Source organism: Canis aureus, chromosome 13 (assembly GCF_053574225.1).
Source record: "Canis aureus isolate CA01 chromosome 13, VMU_Caureus_v.1.0, whole genome shotgun sequence".
Lineage (NCBI taxonomy): Eukaryota > Metazoa > Chordata > Mammalia > Carnivora > Canidae > Canis > Canis aureus.
This window is the reverse complement of record NC_135623.1, coordinates 9,395,976-9,409,370: the sequence shown is the minus strand read 5'-3', so window position 1 is coordinate 9,409,370 and position 13,395 is coordinate 9,395,976. Positions and strand designations below refer to the sequence as shown.

Genomic DNA, 13,395 nt, shown 5'->3' with positions numbered 1-13,395 from the left:
ACAGACCAGGAGACTTCAGCCCACTGACAACAGTGGGGACCCTCCCCACATGCCATTATAGAGTGATTCTAACTCCAACTCAAAAACACCCAGAGCTACCATTTGGTATCTGCTAGTTTTTCCAATTGACCTCTACCCCTTCCAGCACCCTTCTCCCCTTACTTTGCCATAACTTGTGACATCAAAACAATGGCTTTTCCCCCCTTTTCCTTGAGACTCAGGAGGGCCAAAGCCATAGCCTTTTTTTTTTTGCTTTTTTCTTTTCCCTCTCTCCCCTACCAATGGTTGTAAGAGAGTTCCATCCTTGTTTAGAGTCACTAACTCCTTTCCCTAAATGAGGCTGACAAGGAACCAGCTCCTATACCTCCTTCCAGTTGTTTTTATTTCCCACTCCAGTTTGTTTTTTGTGTCCCTTAAACCATCTACCTCTGAAGCCATTTTGTGGCTTGTCATGTGCCACTTGACCCTCTAGTAAAAACAAAAATGGGCTTTCCTATTAAAAAAGAAAGAAAAAGGGCTTTAAAAAAAAAAAGATTTTATTTATTCAGGAGACATGGAGAGAGAGAGAGGCAGAGACACAGACAGAGGGAGAAGCAGGCCTCATGGAGGGAGCCCAGTGTGGGACTCGATCCCGGGTCTCCAGGATCATGCCCCGGGCCAAAGGTGGGCACCAAACTGCTGAGCCACCAGGGATCCCCAAAAGGGCTGTTTTTAACTGGACCTTAAATGTTACCATTTTTTATACAATGTAGTATACACAAGGTAAACTGTTGTGATGTTTGCAATTTATTTTTAAATAGCTCAGGAAAAGAAAAGCTAAGTAAAAGGACAAAAACGGTTCAATTGTTGAATCTAGATGGAAGAAAGAATATATAATTAAAAATTATTTTGTAGTGGGGTGCCTGGGTGGCACAGTCAGTTGAGCATCTGACTCTTGGTTTTGGCTCAGGTGGTGATCTTGGGGTCATGGAATTGAGCCCTGCATAGGGCCCCATGCTTAGCAGCATGGGCTTGGGCTTCTCTCTCTCTCTCTCCCTTTGCCCCTCCCACTTGTACATACTCTTTCTCTCTAAAATAAATAAATGAAAAAAAATTTTAAAGTACTAAAATGACAGAAAGGATACAGGATTTCCTGCCCAGGATTTCCTTTTTAAAAACAAAGTTGAGGGGCACCTGAGTGTCACAGTCAGTTAAGCATCTCACTCTTGGTTTCAACTCAGGTTGTGGTCTCAGAGTTGTAAGATGAACCCACATTGAGTTCCATGCTTACTGCAGAGTCTACTTGAGATTTTTCTCTCCCTCTTCCTCTGCCCCTTCTGCTTGCGCTTCTTTATTTCTAAAATAAATAAAATAAATCTTTCAAAAATTGAATAAATAAAAAACAAAGTTAAGATACATAACTTGAAATGAATTTTAAAATTCAAGATTGGGGGCAGCCCGGGTGGCTCAGTGGTTTAGTGCCTCCTTCAGCCCAGGGTGTGATCCTGGAGACCCAGAATCGATTCCCATGTCAGGCTCCCTGAGTGGAGCCTACTTCTCCCTCTGCCTGTGTCTCGGCCTCTCTCTCTCTGCTTCTGTGTCTCTCATGAATAAATAAATAAAATCTTTAAAAAATAAAATAAAATGCAAGATTGGGGCGCCTGGTGGCACAGTTAGTTAAGTGTCCAACTCTTGTTTCAGCTGAGGTCTTGACCTCAGGGTCATGATATTGAGCCCTGCATTGGGCTCTGTGCTCAGCGAGGAGTCTGCTTGAGACTCTTTCTTCCCCTGCCCCTCCCTCTATGTGCAGTCTTTCTCGTCCTCTCTCAAATAAATCTTAAAAAATAAATGAAATGCAAGATTGGTTTGTGTGTTAATTGATACAGGGACACCTGGGTGGCTCAGTGGTTGGGCACCTGCCTTCGGCACAGGTCGTGATCCTGGGATCCAGGATCGAGTCCCATATCGGGCTCCCTGCGAGGAGCCTGCTTCTCCCTCTGCCTGTGTCTCTGCATCTCTCTCAGTCTGTGTCTCATGAATAAATAAATAAATATTTTAAAAAATAATAGTAATTAAAAAAAATAAAAGTTGATAGAGTTGTGTAACTTGTTCTAGTATATTGGGTAAAGTAGAAATAATAGCTACAATTTAGAGTTCATTATGTTGTAACCACCATGTTAATGCTTTTCATATCTCATTTAGTCCATAAACCAGGAAGAGATTACACATGCCCAAGGCCACATAGTTAAAATAGGGAGGCAGAATTTGAGCCCAGGTGAAGAGGTTTTAAAATTTTTTTTTAAGCTTTTATTTATTTATTCATGAGGGACACAGAGAAAGAGGCAGAGGGAGAAGCAGGCTCCATGCAGGGAGCCCGATGTGGGACCCAATCCTGGGACTCCAGGATTATGCCCTGAGCTGAAGGCAGAGCTCAACTGCTGAGCCACCTAAGTGTCCTGAGATACTAAAAATTTTTGACTGAAGAGTGATAACCACTCAGCTGCTAAATATATGGTTTTATTAAACCCTTCTAATATGTAAGGCATCGTGCTTACTGCTGTAGGGAACACAGAAGTTAACAAGATGTGGTATTTGTTTACAAATTGTTGATGGTGTAGTAAGGGAGATGACAGAAACAAATAGCAGCAGCTAGTATTGAGCATTTACTCTGTGCCTGGCTCTGTACTAAGTATCTTATCTGCATTACTGGTATTTCATTTATGATTCCTTCAGCTCTGTGAGGTGGATATTACTAACTTTTTTTTTTTATAGATAAAGAAACTTGAGGCTCAGAGAGGTCAGTTAATTTGCCCAAGGGTCTCACAGCTAGTATGTGCCAGTCATAATTCAGCCTCATATTAGTGATTCCAAAACCTGAGATCTTAACCTCTTTAAACTGTAATCCTTTATTCCTATGGTTAAAGAGAAAATAAGTGTGGTGAAAGAAGTAAAATGCTGTGAAAATTTAGAAGAGAGTGGCTTGTATAGATACATACCTGTACTTATGGTGGGATTTGTGACTCTGCTTAACCTGGTAGGACAGATAAACAGCAGAATCTGATGTTGGGTAGGATAGGATATTGGGGTGACAGATGTGGCAGGAAGTAGGATGGAAGAATTAGATTGGAGAGTTTAAAGAATCGCTAGGATACAATAAGGATATAATAATAATTGAGGGACAGAGTTGGCAAGGAAGTATAATGCCAAAATTTTTCTGTATGATTAAGAGAATACCATTACTGAAAATAGAAGTAAGGAATAAGGAGATATTTGAGTGGGAGATATGATTATGAGTTCATTTTGTGGAATTTAGGGTCTGTGGGACTAAAATAGAAAAATCTAAGTGAAAGTGATCTGTTTTCTGTACATACTTTTTGACCTTGACTAGATATTAGAGTACCTATGGAATTTATTTTATTTTTTAAAAGATTTTATTTATTCATTTGAGATACATGCGTGCGCGCGCACACACAGCATTAGCAGGGAAGAGTGGCAGAGAGAGAAGCAGACTCCCTGCTGAGCCAGGAGCCCAACATGGGGATCGATTCCAGGACGTGGAGATCCGACCTAAGCCGAAGGCAGACACTTAACCATCTGAGCTACCCAGGCACCCCTAGAGTATCTATGGAACTTAAAACCAACACACACATTCACTCCCTCCCCCCATTCCAGCTCCAGGCTTCACCTGCTAAACCAAAATCTGCAGAGTTGAAGCTCTAGAATCTAGACCCTTTGAAGTACCACAGGAAATGAGCACCTTCTTGCCTATATAGAATGAATTATATTTAGTGGGGGAAAAAATAGGTCCTCTGTACTCAAAATATTTCTGGAATGATAAATAAGAAATTGGAAAGTTACTGTTTTTTAAGAGGAAGACTGGAAGAATGGAGTTAGGGCAGAAAGGAGACAATGTAATTGTACACCTTTTTGGGCTTTTTGCATTTTGTGTCATGAGCATATGCAGTATTACCTGTTTTTGAAAAAATTTTAAAAGCTTTATAAACAATAGCCAAACTGTGGAATGAGCCCAGCTGTCCACCGACTGAAGAATGGATAAAGAAGATTGTGTGTGTGTGTGTGTAAAATGAAATATTACTCAGCCATCAAAAAGATTGAAATCTTGCCATTTGCAACAATGTGGATGGAACTAGTGTACTCTGCTAAGCAAAATAAGTCAGAGAAGACAAATACCATTCATTCATGTGTGAAATTTAAGAAACAAAACATATCAATCTGAGGGTGGGGGGTAACGGGGGCTATCAAACCATAAGAGACTTAACCATAGAGAACAAAATGAGGATTGATGGAGGGAGGTGGGTGGAAGATGGGCTAAATGGGTGATGAGTTTTAAGGAGGGCACTTATGAGGAGCACTGGGTGTTGTATATAAGTGATGAACCACTGAATTCTCTTGAAATCAATATTGCACTGTATGTTAACTAGCTAGAATTTAAATTTTTTGAAAAAATGAAAAACTGTACAGTTCTGCAATTAAGACTGAGCCAATGGTTTATCCTCCCTGAGTTCAGTGATTTATTATTAATATTAATGATTTCTACTCCATGTATAGCCTGTAGACATAGCAGCGTGGGCATCATCTGAGAGGCTTGTTAGAAAAGCAAAATCTCAGGTCCCATTTCAGACCTACTGAACTAGAACCTGCATTTTAAAAGGATACTCATGGTTATTTAGAAGGCACTTTCAAGTTTGAGAAACACTCTTTTAGATGAAACACTTAAAGCAGTTTGTTTTTTCATGACTTGTCTTAGCATACAGTATTCTCACCTCTGTTTTTTAAATAATGGTATATAATGACGTCACATATTGAGTATCTGTTATTCGTAAATCTAGGGATTGTCTGGAACACTGTAAAAGTCAGTGCTTGGGTGCTTAATATTTAGTAGTGCTCAGAGCAGCATTTTCCAAAGTGTGTACTGAACCAGGAACATATATTTTACATTGTACTAATAATATGTGTAAAAGGGTTCTCTGGTCAAATCAGTTTGGGAGACATTGGGTTAAATAAAAGTGAACAGTTTTCTTTATTGCAGGACTGTTCAGAGATTTGACCAAGGAATCCTTTTTTTTTCTAGGACTATCTCTCAGGTCTTTTGGTCGGTGGAACACACTTTGAGAAATTCCTGGTTTAGAGGAAAGAACACCACTGGCTTTGGAATCCTTGGCAAGTTACCTAATTTCTCTGAATATTAATTTTCCTAACCTTAAAGTGGGGATAATAATACTTGCCTTGGTGGTGGTGTGAAGAATAAATGAAAGGTATATTAGAAACACTCAGCCTAAAGCTTGGTACCTCATAAAAGTGTTCAAGTGGTAGTTGTTAATATTACATAGGTTACGTCTTTTTCTTGCACTTAACGCTTATGGTTCATTTCTGTATTCCTTAATATCCTTATCAGAAAGTGAGGGAAGAGAAAGTCAAATAATTAATTTTGATAAAATGTTAGTAGTTTTATGAAGAGGTTTGGTGTTCAGAATAAAACTACTAAAGTAATGTGGGAATCATTAGCAAATTTAGTTTATTTTGCTCTCTGCTCTATTAGATGAATATTGAGATCAGAATAAACTTCCCAAGTTATATCAACTGAATGTTTATTCACTAAAAACGAACCAACAACAAAAGATACCAAACTTGCATTTTAACCTTGACATGTTATGAGGTATGTTACCAGATTTTTATTTTTCTTCTTTTCTAGTCAATAAATTGATTGCACAAGAAGGACCTTCCTTTCTACAAATGCGAATAAAACATTTGTTGAAATCTAACTGCATTCCTCAGGCCACTGCTTTATCAAAACTATGTGCAGAATCTAAAGAAATTTCAAATGTGTCGTCTTTTCAGCAAGCCTATATCACATGCTTATGTTCCATTCTCCCTAATGAAGATGCTATTAAGGAGGTGAGTAAAGCAAATTACTATGAATTTAATAGATTTTTATAAATGTCATATGGCAGGATGAAAACCAAGACTTTTTTTTTCTGACTACTGAAAAGTACCATTTTAATTGCATATAGCTGTTCAACAGATTGAGTATAAAGTTGTCCTGTAGGTGGATTTGAAAAGTAGATAATTAAAAAATATACAGATGGGTATTATGTGTTTGGGCAATGGTTTGCTTTGAAATCTTCAAATGTGAAAGCTTTTGTTTTTAAGTAATGCTTTCTTGTATTTGGGAAACGCAGGAATTATTAATACTGACATCAAGAGATAAACTAAAGAGAATGGCACTTAGCTTAAGTTACTTCATACATACTGTCATACATACTGTAAGCAGAGAAGTACAGAGCTTTAGAACCCAGAAATACATTTTGAACTCTTATTAAATGGATAAGCTGGACACCCTGGAAAATAATAAAGCAGTTGAGTCTTTTTTAAAAACTATTTTATGAGTCAAAAATGTGTTTTTTCTTTAAAAAAGTTGGAGCTTGCTTTCTCTAATAGTTTTTGATAAATTATACAGAGAAAGATGAGGAATTCCTAGTATATTCCATCATCTACCTGTAATCTCTAAGATTGTAATCTCTAAGAAAATCCATCTGGTACATGGATTTTCATTTTACCTCTACACTGACCTTTTCTTATGAAGGTAAGAATCCCAAGGATTTGGTTTTATGCTGTAATAATTCTTAAACTTTAATGACAATTTCAATTTACAGTTTTATTTATAGTTTCCTACTCCAAATGCAACTCTGTCTTTCTACCTCTCTCACTGCAGGACCAAGAATCTGTTGATCCTATCACCTTTTCACTCTCCCTCATCCTTCTCATGTATTCATTTCCCTCCTTACTTTGCTTTTCCATAATCAATATTATCACTTCTTTAGTTTCTCTACTGTCTCTCCCTTAATTGTACTTACTTGACTAATCAGCATCCTGATTATCCCTGAATCTTTACCTACTCCATATCTTTACCTGCACCAGTAGGGTCAAACTTGGGTGGAGGAAACCAGCCTACCGATTTCACTTGAAATCAGTCACACTAAATTTTTTTTTAGGCCTTTCACTTTCCACTTTTGTAGATTACTATTTCATAGTTTGTCCTTTCTCTTCAAACTTACAATGTCTTGTGCCCTATCGCCCTATCTACTGATGAACTTTCTCCCTATTTCTCTGAGGAAATTCAGGCAGTTAGGAGAGAATTTCTGTAAGCTGCTTCCATGACATCTGTTCATCTATTTGTATCAGTGCATGCACTCCTTTGCTTCCATTACTAAGGATAATGGTATCTGTTCTCCCACCTAAGCAATCCCCTTGACTTCACTATCACATCCCATCTGCTCTCACCCTCTCAGAGGTAATGCTACAGTACTTCTTTTCTCTACTGCATCATAAGTTGCCCCTCTGCTGTAACCATCCTGTCAGCATTTATGCTGTTATTTCTTTTATCTTTAAAAAGGAAATTTTTAGATTCCACTTCCCTTCCAGTGATTCCTCCCCCTCCCCGCATTTTTCTCCTGGTCTTTCAGCCTAATTTCTTAAATGAATTGTGTGAATTTACTGTTCTAACATTTTTCTCTTTGAACACATTGTTTTAAAGATTGCTTTTTAAAGATCTTATTTATTCATGAGAGACACAGAAAGAGAGGCAGAGATGTAGGCAGAGGGAGAAGCAGGCTTCCTGCAGGAGTCCTGACTCAAGACTCAATCCGAGGACCCCAGGATCATGACCTGAGCCGAAGGCAGACACTCAACTACTGAGCCACCCAGGTGTCCCCCCTTTTCCTGAGCACATTGTCCATTGCAATATGGCATTCACCCTGCCAGTCCACCACATCACTAAATCCAATGATGATTTCTCAGTTTTCATCTAACTCAATCTGACGTCTTTTAAACTTTAACAGTTTTCCCACTTGGATTCTAGGTATCGTGCCCTCTTGGTTTTCTATGCACTTGACTGATTAGTCTTTCTTAGTTCTACCTAGCTCTTCCTCCTCAGTACCCTAGGACTCTGTCCTTCCTTGAGTGTCCTTTATTTTCTACCTATACATATCCCCTCAGTGACCTCTTTTTGATTCATGGCTTTAAATACCAACTGTAATCTGAATCCAAAATATTTTATCTCCAGCCCAAACCTCTTCTCTGGTAGGGCTTGATCCAACTGCTTGATCACTGTCTCTACTGGTATGGCTAATAGCAGTTTAGACTTCACATGTCCATAACTAAGCTCCTGATCTTCCTGACATTAGGGCTTTGTTTTTATGAGCTTTCTTCTGAATGAAGTCTGTTGCTGTCCAGACTCAATGTTTGAGTCCTTACTATATGTTAAGCACTATGCCAAATGCTTTATACAGATTGTCACATTCACTTCTCACAACGACTCATGAGTAGCTCCATTTTATTGGTGAGGAAACTGAGGCTCAGATCAAATAATATGTTCATGCTTACATGAAAGTGGTTAAGCTGAGATTCAAACCTGAGTTTGAGGGCAGCCCAGGTGGTCGACGATTTAGCACTGCCTTCGTCCCAGGGCCTGATCTTGGAGACCCAGGATCGAGTCCCACGTTGGACTCCCTGCATAGAGCCTGCTTCTCCCTCTGCCTGTGCGTCTCTCTCTCTCTCTCTCTCTCTCTCTCATAAACAAACAAATAAATAAATACCTTAAAAACAAACAAACCTGAGTTTGGTATACTATCACTAATACTATATTAAAGACACAGGATAATAAATATCCTAGGTGATATATATGGGATATATAGGGTTTATATGACAAATGCTGCCTTAGGCATTGGGGTTGCAAAGATGAATCTATAAGCCTCTGAACTGGCCTACTTGTTTTCACTCTTGCCCTCTACATTCTTCCCAAAAGTAACTAGAATAATCTCTTTAAAACTTAAATGGAGCCATTACATCCCTTCGATCAAAACCATTCAATAGCTTTCTGTCTTCTTCAGAATAAATCAGAAGTCTTTATTCTGTGTGTTATGGCCCCTGGCTATTTCTATAAATATCTCTGATAGTATCTTATACAACTTAATGGTCACTGCTCTCTAGCTGCCTTGTCTTTGCTGTTGTTTGAACAAACTAATTATATTCCTAACTTAGAGCTTTGTAATTGCCATTTCCTCTGCATGGAATGCCCTTCTGCAAGATCTTCTGGATGGCTTGTTCCCCTTAACATCATTCACAACCTTCCTCAATATTGCCATATCAGAGAGACCTTCCTCCTTGTCCCATCTAAAATAGTATCCCGGAATAACGGGGTGGCTCAGCAATGGAGCATCTGCCTTCGGCTCATGTCGTGATCCTGGGGTCCTGGGATCAAGTTCTGCATCAGGCTCACTGCAGGGAGCCTGCTTCTTCCTCTACCTATGTCACTACCTCTTTCTCTGTGTCTCTCGTGAATAAATGAATAAAATATTTTTTAAAAAATCCCATCCCTCTACTCTGCCCTATTTTTCTTCAAGTAATACCTGTTGTCATTATTATAAACAAATACAGATACATCTAAAATGGCCCCCTTCATATCCCGTTCCCTTACCTACCTGTTTTTTCTTTATGTTTATATTACTGTTGCCACTAGACATCATATTTGCTGCTTCTCCTTCCACCCACTAGATTGAAAATTTTGGAAGGATGAGGACAGGTTTGTTTAGGTGTATCTCTGCATTCTAGAATACTTAGCAGCATAATAGTCATTCATGAGGGACTGACTTTAAGCCTGTATGCTAATTTATTTATTTGCATTATTGGGAAGAAAAAGGAGACAGGAGAGTGCTTACCTCTAGTAACAGCTGGGAACTGTGTTTGGGAAAATTGATTAGAGTTTTTAAATTATAGTAATGGTTATATTCAGCACCTGATATATACCAGAAGAATTCATTCAGAAGAAGCAGAAAAGCTAGACTATGAATTTGATTCCTTTTCATTCTATAAGTTAACAGTTTTTCCTTTAATGTCTCAGTCTTTGTTTATTTAAAACTTATTTTGTTTGTAGCATTGTATGAAGCATTGGCAAAAACAGAAGAGTGTATATTGCCTAGTTTGGTTGCTAGAAACAATTATACGGAGATAAGTACTAAGGTGTATACTGCTGCCCCTAAACTATAATATAAAGCTTTATAAAAATTCATCCTTGAAAAAAAAAATTGATCCTTGAGTTGGACCTTGAAACGATGGTAGTGTTTGGATGGGTAGAAAGAAATGGTTTTGGGATAACTGCCTATTATAGTAAAGGCAGAAAAATGAACGTGTATGTTATAGGGGCCCACTAGAGCACACCTTGCTGTGGCAGAGTAGATGCAGTAGAAATTAGGAAGGTTTTAAAGGTAGAAAGGGAAATGACTGAAACTGTTTTAGGAAGCTTAGACAGAAGGAGAATGTATTAGGTTTAGAAGAGGTTAGAGTTAGCAAGAGGAGAAAGAACAGGACTTGCTGACAGGACAGAAATAGAGGATAATGTGCAGAGATGCTGTCAAGAGACTCCTAAGGCCTGGGAGACCAGAAGAATGGCGGCGTTCTGCTAATTGACTAGACTGTTGGAGAAGGTATGGACAACAGAGAGAGATTGGAAGAATAATTGCCCTTGTTTGTATTCATGACCTTCTCTGGTTTATTAGTAACAAGGCAACAAAACAGAATTTTTTCCTAAAGGTATATAATTAATTCCTTTCAACAAATTTGTTGAGTTTGTAAGGAAGGGAATTAGAGGAAATATGATTTGATTCTCTACAACAGCAGTTATCAAACCATGGCCTGTGGACCAAATCCACCCAACTGCATGTTTTGTAAGTAAAGTTTAACTGGAACACAGTCATACTCATTTGTTTATGTTTATGGCTGTTTTTACTTTACAATAGGAGAGTTGAATAGCTGTAAGAGAAACTACCTGGCGTTAGAAGCTGACAATATTTTATATCTGGCACTTTATAAAAGAGTGTTGGCTAGCCTTTGCTTTACAAGAATCAGATATTTCAGTGTATAGCAAACATTAAATATCATTTAGTCTAACCCTCCATGGTTTACCAGTGATGAAACTAAGGCCAAGATCATAATGTTTCCAAGGTCCAGCCTGCATTAAATTAGAGAGTTCAAGCTCAGGCTTGAACACAGATCTTGCTTCCTCGCAGTGCAGTATAACTTATCTCCAGTTGGTAAACATGATGAGCCATGTTAAAATAGGAAACATCTTAGTGGTAATTCATTTTGTTCATATTTATATACTTATGTATAGGTGTGATTTAAAACAGTTTTATGATTATTGGAATTAAATAAATCTATGCAAAAACATGTAGCACACATCATAAAATTATTTTGAAAGGAACACTACTAACCATCATAATTAGTCTCTTCTCCAGTGATGCTTTCTTTTGCAACTGACAACAGAATTAAAGAGAATCTTTGAATTTAACTTTGGAAAAGTACTAATGAATCACTAGATGTTCATTAATTGGAGTTTAAAATCAGCATATGTTGTAAGGTAACAGGGCTCTATACACATTTGCCATCTACTTGAGCAGAATTCAGGAGAAGAATCAAATTAACTTGAGCAACAGCTGGGAATAAAACTACTTGTATGTTGGCTCCTGTGGGTATCACCATAATGGATGTGTGTAACAGGATACCTCTGCTGGGGAAGATTTAGCCAGACACATACAATTAAGATTAATTGAGGGGATCATCTTGAAAGTCAAAATTCAGAACCCCACATTCAGAACTCAGTGGATCCTTAAGTTCTAGTTTCATTTACAATTGAATGAGATAATATTGCTATTAATTTTAAATAAGAAGGGTTTTTAAAAAAAGTTTTTTTTGGAGTTCAATTTGCCAACATATAGCATATCACCTAGTGCTCATCCCGTCAAATGCCCCCCTCAAAGCATATGAAAGGTTTTTTTTTTTTTTTTTTTTTTGAAAGGTTTTTAATGAAAGTTACAGATTCAGCCATGGCCTAGTGTCCCAAGTGGATGTCTCCTCTATTTTTTTATCACTGAAAGAAGAAATCTTTGCAAAGATCAAGTTTTCCACACATATGAGGATAATGATGTTTTAAACACAAAACATTTCTATTGTTATGAAGAGGCAAGGAATCTGTCAGTAGAATTCTTGGCACAGTTAAGATAGGAGTCCATTTCAGTTTTAATCCCTGAATGAACTATATCTTTGGTGTCCAATGTTAATAGATACAGCAGGAGAGGCTTGTTTCTTCTCTTGATGGGGAAATGAAAAGACAAACAGGACTTAATTTACTCACTAGTCTAACACTGTTGGGAATTGACATAGTCACTAGGTGTAGATGATAAACAGAGCAAATACATTTAAACAGGATCCATTGGGAATTCTGTTTGGGAGTAGAAGAAAAAGTAAACAGGAGCATAGAAATTCCAGGTGTAGTTTAAATAAAAATCAAGATTAAGATGGATCCTGAACAAGGAATAATAACAGAGTGCATGATTAAATTAAAAATTAAAATCTAAATAATTTTACTGCATTATATGGGAAATGAATGGTACACTCAAAAAATAGATTAAAGGTCAAAAGGCTGTATGAAGAATTGAGGATTTGCCTAATAAATATTTTCTCTCTTGAGGCAGAGTTCTTGTAAGTAGCTTTGAAGAGATATCTTTCCAGGTGCCCCAGTTTTAAAAGTCTGTTATGAGGAACAGATTATTTGCATTATGCCTCAGAACTGATCAGGAAAATACTAGATTGAAAACTGCTAGTCTAGAGGAAAAAAATGATAAAATATTTCAACAATGGCACTGACCAGAATACTAGTTCACCTTGGTAGCCTAATTGTGAAAATGAGCCACATACGCTGCCTCTGCTCACCTTCTCTTATGCCATTTGGCTACCGGTTATATATACCGTTGGTGTTTAATTGGCTGTTTATTATGAAAGTCTTCTAATTGCATCTGCTCTTGTCCCCACAGTTCATTTCCTACAATATCCAAGGTTATCTTTTTTCTTTTCTTTTTAAGATACAAGTAGATATTGGGGCACCTGGGTGGCACAGTTGATTAAACATCCAACTCTTGGTTTCGGCTCAGGTCGTGATATCAGGGTCATGAGATTGAGCCCTGAGTCTGGGTCCATGCTCAGCACAGAGTTTAAGATTCTTTTTCCCTCTGCCCCTCCCCACCCATGCTTGTGCATGCTCACACTCACTCTCTCAAATAAGTAAATCTTAAAAAAAAAAAAAAAAAAAAAAAAAAAGTAGGCTTTTTTTTTTTAAGATTGTATTTATTTATTCATGAGAGACACACACAGGCAGAGACATAGGCAGAGGGAGAAGCTGACTCCCCACAGGGAGCCCAATGCAGCACTCGATCCCAGGACCCAGGATCACGCCCTGAGCTGAAAGCAGATGCTCAACCACTGAGCTACCCAGGCATCCTGACATTTTGTTTTAAGATCATTTTAGATTCGCATATTATTGTAAGAAATAGTATAGGCATATTT

The 13,395-nt window shown here is 37.9% G+C and overlaps 1 protein-coding gene across 1 annotated transcript in view; it reads left to right on the top strand.

Moving 5' to 3' along the window:
- Positions 1–13,395, top strand: part of RLF (RLF zinc finger) — a 91,669-nt gene that overhangs the window by 40,743 nt on the left and 37,531 nt on the right. The window contains exon 5 of the mRNA XM_077844570.1: positions 5,693–5,895. Coding sequence (XP_077700696.1) covers positions 5,693–5,895 — 203 coding nt within the window. The remainder of the gene's footprint in view (positions 1–5,692; positions 5,896–13,395) is intronic.